This window comes from Fusarium phalaenopsidis (genome assembly GCF_050370095.1).
Source record: "Fusarium phalaenopsidis strain FUZ10S chromosome Unknown contig_32318, whole genome shotgun sequence".
In the NCBI taxonomy this organism is placed as follows: Eukaryota; Fungi; Ascomycota; class Sordariomycetes; order Hypocreales; family Nectriaceae; genus Fusarium; species Fusarium phalaenopsidis.
Genome location: NW_028145398.1, coordinates 332,087 through 351,462, shown reverse-complemented (window position 1 = coordinate 351,462; position 19,376 = coordinate 332,087). Strand labels below are relative to the sequence as shown.

The following is a 19,376-nucleotide window of genomic DNA, read 5'->3' as shown; positions in this document are numbered from 1 at the left end:
GACCGCGGCCGTACTACTAATTAGCACGCATTAGGCTTATAACTTTGTTAGATAATACCTAGAGCTTAAGATATATTTTTTTTTAAAAAATATAATTATTAGAGAGCTAAGTGCGAAGATTTAATTATTATCTATAAGTAATTTTAGCTTATAGTAAATATAATCGCGAAGTATAATATTTAATTAGATAATATTTAAAACTTTAATAAAATTAGCTTTTTTATAGGTATAATTATAAGCAGAATAGTAGTTATAGGTATAAAAAGGCATAAAAAGCTAAAATTAATATAACCTAGAAACTAAGAATAAATTATAGTTATTTAAGTAATTAATATAAAAGGCTAGTTAATCCTATTATTTATTATTAATATAAGCTAGTATTACCTCGCTAACTAGTATTAAGAAAGTAACCTCTTAGGTAATTAGGCTATTATAATAACTTAAAATAGCTAGACTAATAATAAGACTAGTCTTAAGTAGCTTAAGTATTTTAACTAATATATAACTAAGTAAATAAATAGTTATTATTATCTCTTAATTCTTAATAATATATATATATAGCGAGCTAGATAGCAAGCAAACTAGATACTTTTTTTAACCTTTAAGATAGAAATTACTATAAAAATATAATAAATTATTTAATTAATTAAAATTACTCGCTATACTCTTCCCTAGATATCTTAATTATTACCTAATATATTCTTATATTATAACCGGGCTTACCGCAGATACCATAATGCTAAACCCCTAGTCGCGCTAACCTCCCTTAATTACTACTTCTCGATGATTCTACTATTACCTATGCATCTATATCTATCTAATTAATTGCTTGCCTTCCTTCCTTTATTATTATTACCCCTCTTTTCTATAGTTAGGTCCTTTTTGCCCTCCGGCGCTAGCTTAGTATCTTATTTGCTTATTTAAGTTTTTTAACCCTAGCCTTAAGTAAGGCAACCTTATGCATAACTATCTTTATTCCCTTAGAAGAAGACTATATAGCTTCTAGAATTAACTCTAGGGAGCTACTTTTATGCCTTATAACTCATCTCTTAAGGTAATCTAACTAAGATTAAGCCTTAAGCATAGTCTTTAGGGTCTTTAAAACCCAAGGGGTCAATAGTTTAGCTACCTCCTTAGCCAGTATTAGAGTCCGTAGCTATATATTAAGCTTTAAGATAATACTTTCTAGGTTAAGAGGAATAAGCCTAGCCCCTCTAAAGGCTAACTTAATATTCTTTTCTATTATAGTAGCCTAAAATGTAATATAGAAAGCCAGAAAGAACTTAGTCTTTAAAATATAAGTTATAGAGCATCTAATTAAATGCTTTATTTCTTAGCTATAAGCGTTCTTAAGTATGCTAAAGCACCTAATATTAAGGGGCTAAAGTATATAAGATAAATAAGGTAGTATATAAAGCCTAATAATCTTCTTCTCCTTATAATATCTCTTAAATTTGATTAAGTGGTGACTTTTATAGCTATTAAGGATTAGAAGATAATAGCGACTATTTAATCGCTTGGCTATGCATCGGTCAAAGTGCTTAAGCCACTCGAGACCGGTCTCGTTATCGGTCTAGCCATTTTGGGTCATTGCAATAGCCCAATCGCCCGGGAGGTTACTATCCCGGTACTAGTTAGCGAGGTGATATTGGCCGGCACTGATGATGAACGGCGCGATCGCTTGGCCATCCGCATTGATCGCCTGAATGACCGTAATCCATTCCTGGTTTCCGGGCTATACTGATTTTGGCTTTTTATGCCTATCTATGCCTATGATGACCATTCTGCTCTGAATTATGCCTATTATAAAGCTAGTCTTATTAATATTATAGAAATTATTTAATTAGATACTATACTTCGCGATTATATTCGCTATAAGCATAAACTAATTATAAATAATAATTAGATCTTTATACTTAGCTCTTTAGTAATTATACTTCTAAAAAAAATATATCTTAAGGTCTAGGTATCGCCTGACGAAGTTTAAAGCCTAACGCGCGCTAATTAGTGGCGCGTCGCGGTCGGCAAGTAATTAATTAGCTATTTCCTTTACACCACGAAGCCGGGGGGGAAATCCTCGCGAATCTAGGTCGAGAATAAAGTGAATAAGGATCTGTTCCTCTAGATTAGATAGTCGGCGTGAATTAGGAATAGTATTAACTCGGGCTTAGATGCTATTATATCGGTTAAATAGTATTAAATGCTTAACTTGGTAGAGCTTTGCGGCACCTCTAAGACTTAGTTTTAGTGTATTTTGATGGGCTTGAAGTGCAAGAAGGATTCTAGCCTCTTTATTAAACTATGACATGCTAGGTGGTTAAGAATCAATTGATTAAATAGAGATAATATAGGTTGAGGGATTTTTTGTCTGGTTTGCTTGCTGTCTGGCTCGCTATATATGTATGTTAGCTATAAAAGCTATTACTTAATTAAATTTAAGAGATATTACTAAGATAATAAGATTATCTAGCTTTATATACTACTTTATTTATTTTATTACTTTAGCCCTTTAATATTATATACTTTAGTATATTTAAGAGGGCTTATAATTAAGAAATTAAATATTTAATTAAATACTTTACAAATTATATTTTTAAGACTAAGTTTCTTTTAGCCTTTTATAATATATTTTAAGCTATTATAATAAAAAAAAATATTAAGATATCTTTAAAAGAGCTAAGATTATTTCTTTTAACTTAGAAATTATACTCTTAAAGCTTAATATATAGCTATAGACTTTAATACCTACTATAACGGGCTGAGCCCGTGGGGGTCTTGGCTTGCACTCTCGACCAAGACCTATATAAGCTTAATAGCTAAAAGGGGCTCTTTTCGCTTCTCCTTTTTTACTTTCTTTTCCTTTCTTCTTTAGCTTTAAGATACTTATTAGAGTTATTTAGCTAATTATTAATATACTTAGCTAGACTATTATATTATCCTAAAGCTCTATCCTTTAATAAGAAGATTAATTAATTAGGTTAATTAATTTAGTCCCTACTCGGCTTTTTATATAATTAAGCCTAAAAGAGTAAAAGGCTCTTACCTATATAGTAGTTAAGCTATATATATACCTCTATGAAGACCTTATGCTAATCACGAGTAGTAAAAGGCTCTTGCCTATATAGCGGTTAAGCTAAGTATATCCCTATAAAGACCTTATATAAATTATAAGTAATAAAAGTTCCCCCCCCTAAGACCTCGCTACTAGAGCGATTAATAGAAGATCCCCTAAAGGGATAAATATTTAATTAATTTACCTTGCCTAATAAGATAAACCGATATAAATAATTAATATAAGTAGCTTTTATAATAAAAGCTCTTAACTAAGATAGGGGCTCCCCTAGCTAAGCCTCTTAAATAATAATATAAATAATAATATAAATATTAGAAGAACTATAAGCCCTACGCGTTAAATAAGAAACTCACCGCGAGGAAATAAGGAATTAGATTTATACTATCTAGTTAGCGATTATAATACCGGCTCTAATGCTATAACCGCTAGAGCCCCTAAATATAGCTAGACCTAAACCTTAATAAAGCCCCTCGCTGGAATAACTATTAATAAAGAAGAAACTAATCCTCTTAGACCCCCCACGATTTAATAAAACTTAATAAAAGTTCTAGGCCTAGTAACTTAAAATATAAAGCAAACTATATATTAATAACCTTACCCTTAGCGAACTATTAGATTAATTCGCCTATATTTACTTTAGATTAGTTAAAATGCTATAAGCGATAGTAATAGCCTTTTTTAAAAAAAGAGGCTTAAACTAGTAATTTAAGCTAAGCGAATTTATAATATACTTAGCTAGCTACTATAGGGACCTAAATATTAAGTAGTAAGCTCTTAGTTAGCTAGAGATAATAAGATAAGGAGATAAAAAAAGCTTTATATCTTTCCTCCCTAAGTTTAAGAGAGAGCTTATAGATAATAAAGGAGCTAGCTAGGCAGACTTAGTGCGGATTAATACCCTTAAGCGTATAGTTAACTAAGAGCTCTATTCCCACCTTATAGGCTAGCTTAGTTTACTAAAGATATATCCCTTCTTTATTAACGCGCTATAGAGCCTTAGGGCCAACTTAGAAGAGCTCTGCTTCTATAACCAGAAGCTAGGCAACCAGCAGGAGCAGCGATAAGGCCTAAGCCCTAACTAGGAATAACCTAGATAGAGGTCACCGCCGTCAAAGGAGGCATCTAATCATATAGATTAGGAACCCACAAAGGTTAAGAGATATAAATCAAAGCTCCTAGATAGGCGGAAATGCTATTAATATAGCGAGGTTAGCTATATTATCGCTTATTATACTTAATACTAAAGAAGCTAGTAAGACTTAAAAGAGGCAAGGAAGCCTAAGTATAAAACTAGGGCTATAAGGAGTAAGCTAAGAAAGAAAAGGGACTAAGACCTAAGTGATAAAGATAAAGCTAGTAGCCTAAGCGAGGCAGCCTCGGCGGAGGAATTAGAAAATAAGTAGCTCCTAACTAAAATCGCTATTAGGAGCACTAATAGGCTTAAGCTAAGTGGGAGGAGCTAGAGGATTAAATAGATAGTTAACCTTTCTATATTAATATAGGGATTAATTAAGAATATTACTTAATAGCCCTTATTAATAATAGATATCTATGCTATGGAATAATTACTAATGCCCTTACCTATAAGCTGCGCCTGCCGCGTATTCTTATTATCTTATAAATACTTAAATAGATAAATATATCCTCGCTAAGTGCTATTAGGCATATAATATATATAGATATAGATATTAATAGCTACTATAAGAAATAAGTCTTTCTTTATATTATAATAGGCTAAGAAGATAAAGTTATCCTTAGATAAACCTAGATAGATAAAGAGGATATTATTATTTAGCCTATAAGAGGATAATTATATATAGGCTTATATAACTACTAGGTAAATAAGCGAGACCCTAAGAGCTTTTAATAACTTAATCTACTAGGCCTAATTAATATAGTCTTTATAGGTCTAATTTAATACGCTAAGAAATAAAAGGGAAAATATAATAGCCTAAGAGTATTTTCTATAAGCCTCTTAGATATTAAAAAGGCCTTTGCATTAAAAAAGAGATTAAATCTAAGGGGAAAAGCTCCTTAAGTATTATTATAAGTTCTTAAGAGTATTTAATTAAAAGCTTACTAATTAATTACTATTATATTAACCTAATATTAACTATAAGATCTTATTAAAATAAAGGCTTAATAAAAAAAAGAGAAAGAGCTCTCTTAGGGCCCCTTATATAAAATATCTCGCGAGGAATTAATTATTCTTAGAAGAATCCTAATAGAATTACTTAATAAGGGATTTATATATATTAGTAGCTCCCTTGCCTTAGCCCTTATTCTCTTTATATAAAAGCTAGGGGGTAGCTTATAGTTTTATATAGATTACTAAGGTCTTAATATAATTATTAAGAAAGACTAATACTTATTACTACTTATTAAAGAGACTTTAAGGTCTTTATCTAAGGCAAAGTGGTTAATTAAGCTAGATATAATTACTACCTTTTATAAGGTATAGGTATAAGAGGGAGATAAGTAGAAAATAGTATTTTATACTTAGTATAACATACATGATAAGCATGTGCACCAAACAAGTATGTGCACCAAAAATCCCTCAATTATCACCAATGCCATTTAATCAATTAATTATTAACTAAAAATCATGCCTTAACTCTATTCTGAACGTCAAGTCCTTCTTGCGCTTCAAGCTCTCTAAAATAACCCAAATTTAAGTCTCCGAGGCGCTGCTAGGCTATACTAAGTCAACTATTAGGCCTTACGTCGCCGGCACAATGGCATTTAATCTCGACGCGATTGGATTCCTAAATCACGCAAACTATCTAATCTAGAGGAACAGATCATTATTCAGTTCATTCTCGACCTGGATTCGCGAGGATTTCCCCCGCGACTGCATAGTATTAAAGAAATAGCCAATCGATTACTCGCCGACCGCGACGCGCTACCCATCGGCAAGCGCTGGGCTCATAACTTCGTTAGATAACACCCAGAGCTTAAGACGTGTTTTTTTTAGAAATATAACTACTAGAGAGCTAAGTGCGAAGATCTAACTATTATTTGTAACTAGTTTATAGTTATGGCGAACGCAATCGCGAAGTATGGCATCTAATTAGAAGATATCTATAACTTTGATGAGACTAGCTTTATGATAGGTATAATTCAAAGCGGAATAGTCATTATAGGCATAGATAGGCGTAGAAAGCTAAAATCAGTATAGCCTAGAAACCGGGAATGGATTATAGTCATTTAAGCGATCAATACGGAAGGCTAGGCGATCCCGCCGTTCATCATCGGCGCGGGCCAATATCACCTCGCTAACTAGTACCAAGAAAGCAACCTCCCGGGCGATTAGGCTATTGCGACGACCCAAAATGGCTGGACTAATAACGAGACTAGTCTAGAGTGGCTAAAGCACTTTGACCGGTATATAACTAATCAATCAATTAGTTCCTATTATCTCTTAATCCTTAATGGCCATAAAAGTCATCATTTTATTAATTTTAAGAGGTTTTGCCAGGATAATAATATTATCACGCTTTATATGCCACCTCATTTATCTTATCTGCTTTAGCCCCTTGACGTCGGGTACTTTAGCATGCTTAAGAACGCTTACGGTCGAGAAATTAAGCATCTGATTAGATGCTCTATAACCCACGTTTCGAAGACCAAGTTCTTTCTGGCCTTCTACGCCGCATTTTAGGCCACTATGACATAAAAAAATATCAGATTAGCCTTTAGAGGGGCCAAGCTTGTTCCTCTTGACGCGGAAAGTGTGGTCTCGAAGCTTGATGTGCAGCTACGGACTCTAACACCGCCTGAGGAGGTGGCTGAACTATCGACCCCTTGGGTTTCAAAGACCCCAAAGACCGTGCTTGAGGCTCAATCTTAGTCAGATTACCTCGAGAGACGAGTTAGAATGCATAAAAGTAGCTCCCCAGAGTCAATTCTAGAAGCTATATGGTCTTCTTCTAAGGGAATAAAGATAGTTATGCATAAGGTTGCCTTACTCGAGGCTCGGGTTAAAGACCTTAAATAGGCGAATGAGATACTAAGCCGGCGCCGGAGGGCAAAAAGGACCTGACTATAGAAAAGAGGGGTAATAACGGTAGAGGAAGGACGGCAAGCAATTAATCAAATGGATATTGATGCGCAGGTAGTGGCGGAATCGTCGAGAAGTAGTGGTCAAGGAAGGTCGGCGCGACCGGGTATTCGGCGTTGTGGTATCTGCGGCAAGCCCGGCCATAATGCAAGGACCTATCAGGTAGTGATTGAGACGTCTGGGGAAGAGTATAGTGAGTAGTTTTAATTGATTAAATGGTTTATGATGTTTTTATTGCGGCTTCTATCTTATGGGTATAGGAAAAGTAGTGCACATACTTGTTTGGTATATATGCTTATTATATATGTTAGCCTTTATAAATAACTAGTTATACTATTTAGCCTTATAGGCGCCTTAATAACCTTTTAATAATATATTAATTATATATTATAAGACTACCTAGATAAGTTTTACTTAGCCTATATTAATAATATTCTTATTTACTTAGATAGGTCCTTAGCTAATTATAAGAAAAAGGTAAAGCTAGTCCTCTAGAGGTTATAAGAGGTAAGCCTATAAATTAATATTAATAAATATAAATTTAAGACTATAAGTATTAAATACCTTAGATTTATTATTAAAGCTAGGCGAGGAATTTAAGTTAACCTAGAGAAGGTAAAAGTAATTTAATTATAAGAGTAGCCCTATTTAGTTAAGAAAGTTAAAAGGTTTTTAGGCTTTATAAATTATTATTAGTAATTTATCCCGAGGTTCTCTTTTATTATATTACCTCTTATAGCCCTAATAAAAAAAGAAGCTATATTTATTTAGTTAAATAATTACTAAATAGCCTTTAAGGAGCTTAAAGCACTTCTTATTAACGCACTTATATTAGCCTAATAAGACCTTAACTAAGAGATAATCCTTAAAATTAACTCTTTTAAATATATTACTAAGGGTATCTTTTTATAAGTAAGAAAAAATAAAGTCTTTTAATTAATAGCTTTTTTCTTAAAGAAAAACCTACTTATTAAATATAATTATTTAATTTATAATAAAGAGCTAACGTATATGTATAGCGAGTGCACCGGACAAGCGAGTGCACTACTATACTGTACTGCTAAAAATAGCCTACCCTAGACTTCCTAACTTTTTCTATAAAATAGCTATAAATATAAAAAAAGTATTTTTATAAACCTAATATTTTAAGAAATCTTAGGATAATTTTTTTAGATTTTTAAAAAAGTCCCTTTATAGAGAACTAGCTAAGTATATAGTGTAAATAAGCTTATTTCTAAACTACCTTATAAAGGATTTCCTTAGAATTTTTTTAGAGAATTATATAAGATTATATAATATATAAATAGTATTTTACTAAAATCTTACTAAATTTAAGTAAGATCTCAAATTTTAAGGTATTTTTTAATTTTCTCTTTTTAGGTAAAAATACAAGTAGTGCACTCGCTTGTCCGGTGCACTTGCTATACATGTACGTTACTTATAATTATTTATTATTTAAAATACTAAGATATAAAATTAAGAAATATAGCCTCTTTCTTAATCTTTATAAATTACCTTAACCTTTAATACTTTATAAAGAAATAATAACTTAGTAAAAGGTAGGTCTACTAAGTAAAGATATTATCGCGGTTTAACTTTATAATCTAATTTTAACCTAGTAAAGAGGCTATTATCCTAGATGCCCTCTTATAATAAGAGTAAGATATACTAGAGGATTATAAGGATAACTAGATTAAAGGCTAATACCTATAGCTCTTATAGCTAAGTAAAAAGAAAGATAAGAAGTATCTAATTATAAGGGGAAAAGTAGGCTATATTTCGAAGGGTAATATAAACTAACCTAGAGATTAAGAAGTAAATTAAGATAAATAAATTAAGAACCTTTTTGCTAATAATTAATTATAATAACTATGAGACTAAGGATTATAGTAATATAACTAATACTAGCTAATCTATAAGGCTATATAATAAGGTAAAAGGTAGCTACCTTTATAGTAGGGACTCTTTATTATACTATTTAAATGCTTAATTAACGAGGGAGAATAGCTTTATTAGCATAAGTAAATATAGGTCCTAAGCTATAAGCCGCTTTATATAAGGATTATCTAAGATATATATAATTTAGTACTTATTAGTTACCTAGGATAGGATATATTAAAGTCCCTTATTAATAGATAGTTTTATTAGCTAGGACTTAACTTAGATATATAGTAATTTATATAGAATTATAATACTTGCGGCTAAAGTATTATCTAAAGAGAAAAACGCTATAGCCTCTTAAAGCTACTCCTAATCCCAGACTAAATCTAATTAGAGATATTTATTAACTTTATTATAAACCTCTTACCTACTTAATTAAATAGTTTTATAAACCTTATAGTTATTATAAACTATCTCTTAAAGAGTATTATCCTTAAACCTATAAAGGAGATTATAACTAATGCTATTACTAAGACCTTATTACGGTACTTTATCTAATACTATAATATCCCTAGGGGAATTATAATAAATAAAGGGACCTAATTTATAAGCTAAATATAAAAGAGGCTATATAAGCTGCTCTATATCTAATAGAGGCTATTAATAGCCTGGCACCCTGAGACTAATAGAGCTATAAAGAGGGCTAATTAAGAGGTTAAGAGATATATTTATATTTTTGCTACCTATGCATAGGATAACTAGGACAAACTCCTGCCTGCAGCAGTAGTGGCTATTAATAACTGTCTAGTAATATCTATAGGACTAAGTCTATTCTTTCTTATGCATAGCTATAACCTAGAACCTATCGAGATTAATAAATAGCTCCGACTAGATGGGAAGTCGCTAGTAGCTCGGGCTAAGTCTATTATCTAAAGACTAAAAGAAGCTACTAAATAGGCATAGGCCGCGATAGCCTTAGCATAAGAGCGATAAGAGGAGAATATAAATACCTAATAGTAATTATCTAATTAGTTTAAACTAAGAGATAAAATATAACTATAACTCTATTATATATATTTAGACTAACCCTCTAGGAAGTTTAACTAGCTCTTAGCTAAGTATACTATCCTTAAGACTATTAGATTATATACTTACCGCCTTAATACCCCCCTAGGGATCTATAATATATTTTATATTTCCCTCTTATAGCTAGCTATAAATAACTTATTACCTTCCTAGCGGTTTAATAATTATTAGCCGCTTACTATATTAATAAATAATAGCGAGGAATATAAAATTAAAGAGATCTTATAAGTTAAGAAGGTATATAAGTAATAAAAAGCCCTAGTGAAATAAATAAGCTATATAAAGCTAATATAGGAACCACTTAATTAAATAGTTAATATAGCAGCCTTAGCACGCTATAAGGCTTAGCATAGCAAGATAGGATTTAAACCTCCCCCTAGAAGAGGAGAGGAGGGGGGTATTATAATAGACTAAGCCCGTGGGGGTCTCGGCTTACACTCTTGACTAAGACCCACATAAGCTCAATAGCTAAAAGGGGCTCTTTTTACTTCTCCTTTTTCACTTTCTTTTCCTTTCTTCCTTAGCTTTAGGATACTTATTAGAGTCGTTTAGCTAGTTGTTAATATACTCAGCTGGACCGTTACACCTACTAAGGAGGAGGCTAAATTATTAAACCCTTGGGTTTTAAAGACCTTAAAGACTATGCTTAAGGCCTAATCTTAGTCTAAATACCTTAAGAGATAAATTAAAAGGCATTATAATAGCTCCCCTAAGTTAATTATTAAGGCTATAAAGTTAATTACTAAGGCACTAAAGGGAAATATATATAAAATAGCTCTAATAAGGGCAGAGGTCTAAGAGCTTTAACTAGTAAATAAGATATTAAGCTAGCGCTAGAGGGTAAAAAGGACCTAATTATAAAAAAGAGGGGTAATAATAATAAAAAAAGGAAGGTAAGTAATTAATTAAATAGATATTAATATATAGGTAGTAGCTAAATTATTAAGGAGTAGTAATTAAAGGAGGTTAATATAACTAAGTATTTAGCATTATAGTATCTACGGTAAGCCTAGCTATAATATAAGGACCTATTAGGTAGTTATTAAGATATCTAGGGAAGAGTATAGTAAGTAGTTTTAATTAATTAGATAATTTATAGTATTTTTATTATAATTTTTAATCTTTAGGGTAAGGAAAAGTAGCTAACTTGCTTGCATAGCTAACTTGCTTATTATATATATTAGGTCTATAGATTTTCGCTTTATAAAGCCAGTCCCTTCTTCTTATCCCTTAACTATATAGCTAATATATACGGCCCGTTCGTGTCGTCGGCACTAGCTACTCTGCCCTTCTGCCTAAATATTCTCAGTGGTGCATTTCCTCTCATCACAACGGTATTATTCTATCGCCTTAGGGAGGCGCGGGTAGGGAGTATATTAGGCGGTAGCGCAATAGCACTCGGGGTGGTGCCCTGGGTTCTTATGTTCTTTGGCGAGAAGTCCGTCGCCGAATTCCATTTGCCATGGTAAGTCTATAACTTTGAAACAACAACTGCCGCCATATTTTAGTAGCTAACTAATGTCATTAAACTCGTTACAGAAACCGTGATCAGCGGCCCGGCCGAGTTTGAAGCAACCAAGATGACTTGGTCCTCAGGGCTGAAGCCGAAGGGCTTCTAATTGTGTACGCCTGTCATGATATACAGTCGTGAGAGAAGTCTAGAGAGTGGGACTTTCGATATAGGGAGAATGAGTGGTAGTTGTATCGTAGCAAGCCGTATACGATGGAGGCAATCACCGAAACACCAATGCTCCATCGTCAAGGCCCACTGGTGCTGGTGCTCATTTAATCCTGACCCATTCGTAGTCTAGTTAACCATAACCATAACTCTGTCATACTCCAGATCGTTCCTATTGGTCTATGAAGCCAGTCACTTGACCTGGACCCCGGTCATGTTGGTTGGCTGCTCGCTCGAGCACCTGATCAATATGAGCATACGATGCCAAGCAATGCCTCTCCCTCGCGTATAAATATCTCAGTCCCTCCGCACACCAGACAAGTGGCTTTTCCACCAGATCTCAAACACCACTTCTTCCAAGCTACAATGTGCGGTCCAGGCAACTCACCAAGGCCTCCCTCCTCAGAGGATGGACCCTCTGAAGTCTGATACTTCTGAGGTGGGCGAGTCACGTTACAAACCAGACGAACTTGCGGCTATCCTTCTCGACTTTTATACCTTTCTCACCGCCCTGCAATACGACAAGGCTGATCTCAAGGTCCCGCCAGCCAGCGGATCGCCCCAGATTACCCCAGAGCCCTGTGGACACTGCAAGTCCGGCTACGCTAATCGAGGTATTACGCCATCTACCCTACTTTGATAGCAGGTGTACCTCTTGGGTCCACTTCAAGTCGCGGTTGCTTGACTTTACCACTTGTACGCGCGAAAAATACGAGCAATATAAGGATTATCACGAGGGTCTCGAGATCTGGTCTGAAGAGGGAGAGCAGATGGACCCGAGTGATGCGGTATGCATCACTGAGGGCCATGAGAGCTTCTAACGTCAATTGTGGCTCAACGTCAAGGACTACGAGATCCACGAGGACATGGTTGCAGGTGACATGTTGAATGCGGTTTAGGCCGAGACATTCTTTGAGAACCTTAAAGAACAGTATCGGAGCTTGAAGCTCATTCCCGGCCGAGGCAGGATAACTATCGAGGCAAAGAAGGCGCCTGAGCGAAAGGATACAATCACAGAGGCCGAATTGCGTGCCCAGACCGAGGAATGGGGAACTGAGTTGGATATCTAGTATGTGAGGCAAATCTATCGCTAGCACGGATGGCTAGATACATTCCGTAAGGTAGAAGCTTTCAAGGTCATTGATGACTGGATCGTGTCTCCATATGAGTCTCGCTATCAGCAGCCTTGACTATGCCCCGATTCGGTGGACATGTTGAAGATTTTTAGAAACACTGTAAAATGAGTGGTGATTGTGGGTAAAACAGCAGTTGAAGTTAAAGTAAATCAAATTTCAATATCTATCATGGACTTGTAGTTGAATCAGACTTTGAACTGCAGACACTACATACGACCTGACCAGTTCAACAACTTACCTGGACAAGCAGGCCTCTACAACACCATGAACCTGCGCTTTGACAATAGAAGCAACTTAGCGATTTAAATAGCAGAAAAATCTCAACTATTGGCCCTTTCCTGCTTCTATTTCATAGATATTACTTCCAGATCGGACTACTACACTTCTTCGCGGTTCTCCAACAGCCCTTCTCTCTCGCTCTGCCGTTCTGCCTGGTGAGCTCTCCATGCCTTCTTGTCTTTTCGTCAGTCTTTGCTCATTCAAGTCAGCAACTATAAGCCAGAGAAGAATAATCAAGCCAGTCTTACTGTCATACTCTTGCACGCAAGTCGTTGCACTGGCAAAAGCCAACGCAGAGCGATCATTTGACCAAATCCCCAATCATTCTCAGAGCCCCCCACTCAAAAACCTTCCATCCAAACGCCTCAAATCCATTATGAACAAGATCAGCACAGGGAAGTAGAGCGCGGCTGCATAGACCGTTACCAATGTCCATATCTCCATCTGAAGAACCCAAGGTATATGAAGCCAGTCTCCAAGAGATCTCAGTAAACTTTGAAGAAGCCTTCCGTCATCAGCAATCCAACCACTGATGCCGAAGCCGAAGAAAGTGAGGCCAAGAGATACGGTGCAGAAAAGACCCAGTATCAAGCGGTCAAACGATGGATGATCGTCTTCCCACCAAGAATGATAGCAATAGCCTGGCGTATTCTCATCCCACCGTTCAAGTTTAATGCCGTATAAAATAACAAATGTAAGATAAAGAAGAACAAAGACAATGAAATACAAGTGTCTGACAGCGCCTCGGATTGAAGCCCGGTGAGGGACGACAGTTATACCCGCACAAAGAGTAATGCTAGTGGATTTCTATTAACCTGATATGAGTTTGACTTATCTGGCCTTGATACTTCCCCTCACCTCGTGAAGTTGACTGTGCAAACAGTATGAAACAGTGGTAGAGTGTGAGTGAATCATGTCGGATTGTTGCTGTCCGCAAAAGCCCTAGTCCTGAATGCGATCAGAATGCACGCCAGGAACAGACAATGAAAAACGCCTACCATTAAAGATCTGAACTTGGCAGAGTTTCATGAGAACGTTGTCTATAGCCTTCCTCCTCAATGGAACCAATCCCTGGTTGAAGTTGAAATAACGGCGGAGTATCAGACGACCCTCAGCAGACATCCACAGGAGTCTAGAGCAGATAGACAGGATTACGGATAGTCCAGCCTGGAAACTGAAGCCGATGATTACCTACCAGATGATAAGATGTCTCGGCCAATAACTGGACAGGGTTCTTTACTTACACTTGGGCCCGCAATATTAGAGTCCGAAGAACTTACGGCTTGGCAGGTCATATTGACGTTGTGGAAAGAGAGTCTGCTACTACGACAAGGGTAAAATGGATTTCTTTTTCTATAAGCGTAGCACGTTTTGCCAAGAAGAGTGTGAGAGGAATCATCGCGCGACGAGAGGGCTGGTACATGTAGGACTGAGGAGGAAGTAGGCTCGCAGTAAGCCCAGGCAAACGCGCAACTACAATGGAACCCAATAATGAAGTATTTGAGGCGGCGATTGAAAGGCGAAGCCGCTGCATCAAAACAATTCGCCCGCGGCACATGGTGGCTATGGGGTATTGGGTGGCCTTGTGCCGAGAGAAGAAAGGAGTTGTGAAAAGAAGGCCTCGTCCGCCTTGCCAAGGCCATTGCTCCTCTCATGACCAGTCCAGGGTCGACAAGGCAGTGTAGGGCTGGCTGGCAAGACGGAAACTGATCCGGCCCGGTCTTGGCAAACTTGGCATTCCATGGCGGTACGATCGCTTGTCTCTAATGCATGAAGTTTGCCAGCGAGACGGGTTAATCAACTTGACTGCCTCTGCCTTGTATTGGCCAGCCAAGGTCTGCTATAACCTGCACCCGGCAGATCACCAAGCGACAGGTCCCTCGTAGCGCTGGGAAGGTGACAGATTGCCGGCTTTGGCAACACCGGAATCGAAATTCAGATGATCAAGACGAAAATAGAGCGGAACTGCCTCTGCGCGGTTACGTCGAGTTTTGATTCGCTCATGCAAGGGTGGCCTGCAGACTGGCTTCAGCTCTGGAGACAACCCGCAGGGGCAGCGTTCAGCTCCCAGGGGCCTGGCAACGGGCGTTTCATTCAGCACGCTCTAAATAAAGCTGCCCTCGAGGTAGGGCTCATTCCTGGGTAACTTGACCCCTATCATTGTTCTCGAGACCAAAGTAATCAACATGAAGACGTCACTATTGGTGCTCGACCCCAAAGGCGACACGGAATTGATCCTACGTCGACCAAACTTGGACAAACACAAAGAGCCCAATCAAGAAGAGCCTGCTGTCGAGTCAGACTCTGCTGCTGTTGAGGCAGACTCTCCAGAAACAGTTAATGGCGAGCCTCCAACTGACAAGACTGTCATCGATGTCTTCTGCGACCGCTCTGCTTCCACCCACGAACCCGCTGATGTTCAAGGTTTGAAGCCCTACGATGAGAATTTTCAACCCGTCGAGATACGGTTTCGCGTTTCATCAGCACATTTGATACTCGCCTCACCAGTCTTCAAGGCCATGCTCGACGGCCCATTCAGCGAAACGGTCCGCAACGAGCGAGGCCTCTACGAGATCAAGGCCTTTGAGTGGAACGCCGAAGCCCTGCTCATCCTGCTGGACATCATCCACGGCCATCACAGAAGCGCACCCAAGGCTGTCGACCTCAACATGCTGGAACAGATGGCATTGCTCGTTGACTACTACCAGTGTCACGAGATCGTCGAGATCTTTGCAGACAAGTGGGTTGCCGCACATCGTGATGCGATTCCACAAGATTATAGCAAATCCTGCTTGTCCTGGATGTTTGTCGCCTGGGTATTTTCGGCCAACGATCTATTCAACTCCATGGTCAGTGTCATTTTGAAACACAGCAGAAGTCCGGTGCAAACCAATCTGCCGATACCAAACACGATTCTGGGTGAGTAATGTATCCGCCCCGTCCCTCACACGCCCACTGACGCTCTTACAGAAAAGGTCGAATCTCGAAGGCAATCCCTCGTTGATCAGATCATCGACAACTTGTACGGCATGCTGGAATCGCTCTGGGCCACCACCGACGGCTGCAGCGTCGAGTGTTCATGCATGCTCCTCGGCTCGCTCATGAAGCAGATGCGTGAAGGCGGCTTTGAGATCCCAAAGCCAGCAGGTCGGATAGCTCAAGAGAAGAGCGTCGTGGAGTGGCGGAGGTTTGTATCGGGGCTGAACTCGCCGACATGGAGGACTGACAGGTCATTCGGAACCCCCAAGCACGAGTGCTCGTTCAAGGACAAGACACAGCCGTGGATGGATGACATGGGGCGGACTTTTATGAATGGGATCAGGTTTGAGAACTTCCACACCACCAAGAGTTCTCCTAACAAGGTCTCTTCTCCGGAAGCACAGTAGAATACCAGAAGGCTACTGCGACCTGGGTGCGTCCATATTGATAGAAGGAGCTGTTCTAGTTCCCAACACCCATTTTCATATATAGCTATTGTGGTTCGTATTTAGATGTATAGAGCCTAAAGACGGCCCAGCAGATCACACCGCAACAACACACCTAGATGCTCAATGCCCAAAAGAAAATCCAACTATAAGACTCTACCAGTCCAACTTGTCTAACTAACGCCACCCAATGCTTCTCATGATGTCACCGCTCTGTTTTCGTTTGTGTTTTCTGGGCAGAGCTACTCATAGCTCCCGGGGTCAACCCTGTCAATAGGGACAAGCTGATTCCCCTTCATCCTCGATCGAACCCCCTTTGCCATCTCCTCCAGCTCGCTTACCGGCCGAAGCCCGTCACCCACCAGATTGCGGCAGTTGCTATCAAGAGCGACCATAGTAGCCAAGGACGAGTCTTTGAGGTCGTGCGAACAATCAATTTCATCGCTGCTGCTCTGGGTAACAATCATGAAGACGAGAACGGTGGTTGCAAGAACAAGCTCAATGCAAAGGAACGAGAGCCACCCCCATCTGATTTGCACATAAGACTCATTCTCACACGCAGTTCCGGTGATGTTGTATCCATAATGTGTAAAGTTCCATTGCGACTCCTCGCGAAATCTATCCACAAGTCAGCGCGAGAGTCATGGACCAGAATAGCAGGCGTAAGGATAAAGGAAGAGATAGACTTACATTGAGCTCAATGAAGTTGCGAAATTTAAAAAGATGTTCTTGACACTTTCATTGCGAACGGCATCGGCAAGTATGTGACGAGGATAGAAGAGAGCTAATCGCCAGAGGGCCGTGGCAAACTCGTATCCCAGAATCAGCGAACGAGCATCCGAAAACCCAGGAGGGCTATACCAGCTTATTACATAGCCAACAGCGGTAGCCTTCAGTGCCTCGGCAATCTCTTCCATGGCCTCATAGTTAGCACTGAAATTGCCCACTTGTTCCCGGGAATCCCCACTGAGGCTTTCGAGGACAAGCGTCTTGTTCCACTGGTCATGTCTTGGCACACATGTCCTTTGTGGATCAAACACTGGGCCTGTGCAGCTCATCTCCAAGGAAAAGGGGCCGTCCTCCGCAACTTCAGCTGGTTTGGCAAGCGAGCCAACCAAGCGAATTCGTTCAACTCCCCCCTGTACTTGAGTTTCATTCGTCTAGACGCAAAGGTGAAACAAGACCTCCAGAGCCTCATGCCGTACTTCTTTGGTCATTCTGAAGATTCCCTCGGGGGTCAGAATGCCTTTCGAAATGTCTCTATAAATCGGGGAACTGTATATCAGCACCATGGAGCTGATCCTGGTTTGTAACAAGTCCGCTTGGTCGTGGAATCCAAACGTCTCATTCCCGGCCAGCATGTCGAGGATGAGGGCGCCGGCACTGTGGTGAACCAAGTCGTAGCCGCCTGGGAGGGATGCCTTCCACAACTTGTAGCCGGGTGGTCTGTAGGACAGTTGGTTCTCAAACTGGTTGATCAGAGGCGCATGAGTTGAATTCAGGTCGTCAAACTGTCCGATCTTTAGTTGGGAGGAGATGTTGGCAATCTCCATGCAAACACCCAACGTGTAGTACCTGTAGAAGGTGCAGTTTGTAGTCGAACAAAATGCTGCGAGAGGGGGTATCGGGCTCTCAAAGTTTGTCTTGTCTGTTACAATGCCCAACACGATAGCAGTACTTGCCCCATGTGCCGCCGAGTCCAACGGAGATTCGATCTGCCGGATAGCCCTGGTGTAAGCACCCCGTGGCACTTCCTTGTTCCTAATGGGGTATTTGATGGCCAGCTGAGTGACTGTAGACGTGACGGCGCTCACGATCATGAGCAAAGCGCCGAGCGCGATGGTGGGCCCCCATTGAATCCGCCATCGGGATAGCAACGTCATAGAGCCCCAGGCTCCTCTGCTAGCTTGATCGAGGACCTGAAAATCGTATAGTGGGCGCGGCCGAAGGAACCAGCTCCAATGGGTCTGGCTGATGGCGGCCGAGACGGGTAACATGAAGGCCGCCTTGGCCAGGGTGGTGAAGAAGGCGAGGAAGGAGTTCAGTGCGATGCTGAGCGGCCAGTTGGGTAGGCCCTTCTGATCGAAATGGGCCAGAACAACGATAATGCCTGTTGACAAAAAGGAGGCATTTTTTGGTCAGTGGATGTGGAATGGGTAGCTGTGTTGTAGCCGTCAACTTACAGATGAATGATGAGAGGCTGAGCAACAAAGACGATGCCTCCCAGGCCCACACTCTGAAAAACGATTTGGCCTTGGGGGGAGTGGGCGGCTTCAATTGGACCTCTTCCGATTCCGAATCTGATGGCAGAGCGCTGGTCTTAACGAGGGCCAGCAACGCTTCATCGAGGTATGGCGGCGGTTCGACGGCCCGGCCCAGGAGCCAAAGAACTCGCCGGCAGAAGCCCTGGATATTATGACCAAGTTGGCTCGGGATCTCGTTTCGGGTATTACAGGTGGGCTTATGCCCAGCTGGCTGGGGGTAGCAATTTTGAGCACTGCTCATACCGCTTGTCTTGACCCTGCCTGGGCCCTGCAAAGGAGCGGGACAGACAACGCCTTCGACTAAGCCGGATCCGTTCATATAAACGACATCGCCAATCACACGATTGCTTCGTGTCGGCCGAGTCCTGTTGGCTTTCGATGCTGACGCGCACAATCTTGACATAGCTGAGGATTGGGTACCTCGTTATATGCTTGGTTCTAGAGTCGGCAAACACGGCACCGTATTTTCGGTCCAAGTCTTCAGGCCACCACCT

General features: G+C 39.4%; 2 protein-coding genes across 2 annotated transcripts; one reads left to right on the top strand and one right to left on the bottom strand.

Moving 5' to 3' along the window:
• Positions 1–15,379: 15,379 nt before the first annotated feature.
• On the top strand, positions 15,380–16,579 carry LRP88_12489 (uncharacterized protein; the record flags this gene model as incomplete). The annotated part of the gene is made up of 2 exons (XM_083248882.1): positions 15,380–16,112; positions 16,164–16,579. 2 exons carry the CDS (start codon positions 15,380–15,382, stop codon positions 16,577–16,579), a joined length of 1,149 nt encoding a protein of 382 aa, XP_083095337.1.
• Positions 16,580–16,955: 376 nt separating this feature from the next.
• LRP88_12488 (DUF3176 domain-containing protein) lies at positions 16,956–18,663 on the bottom strand (the record flags this gene model as incomplete). The annotated part of the gene is made up of 4 exons (XM_083248881.1): positions 16,956–16,996; positions 17,049–17,236; positions 17,309–17,616; positions 17,824–18,663. 4 exons carry the CDS (start codon positions 18,661–18,663, stop codon positions 16,956–16,958), a joined length of 1,377 nt encoding a protein of 458 aa, XP_083095336.1.
• Positions 18,664–19,376: the final 713 nt, after the last annotated feature.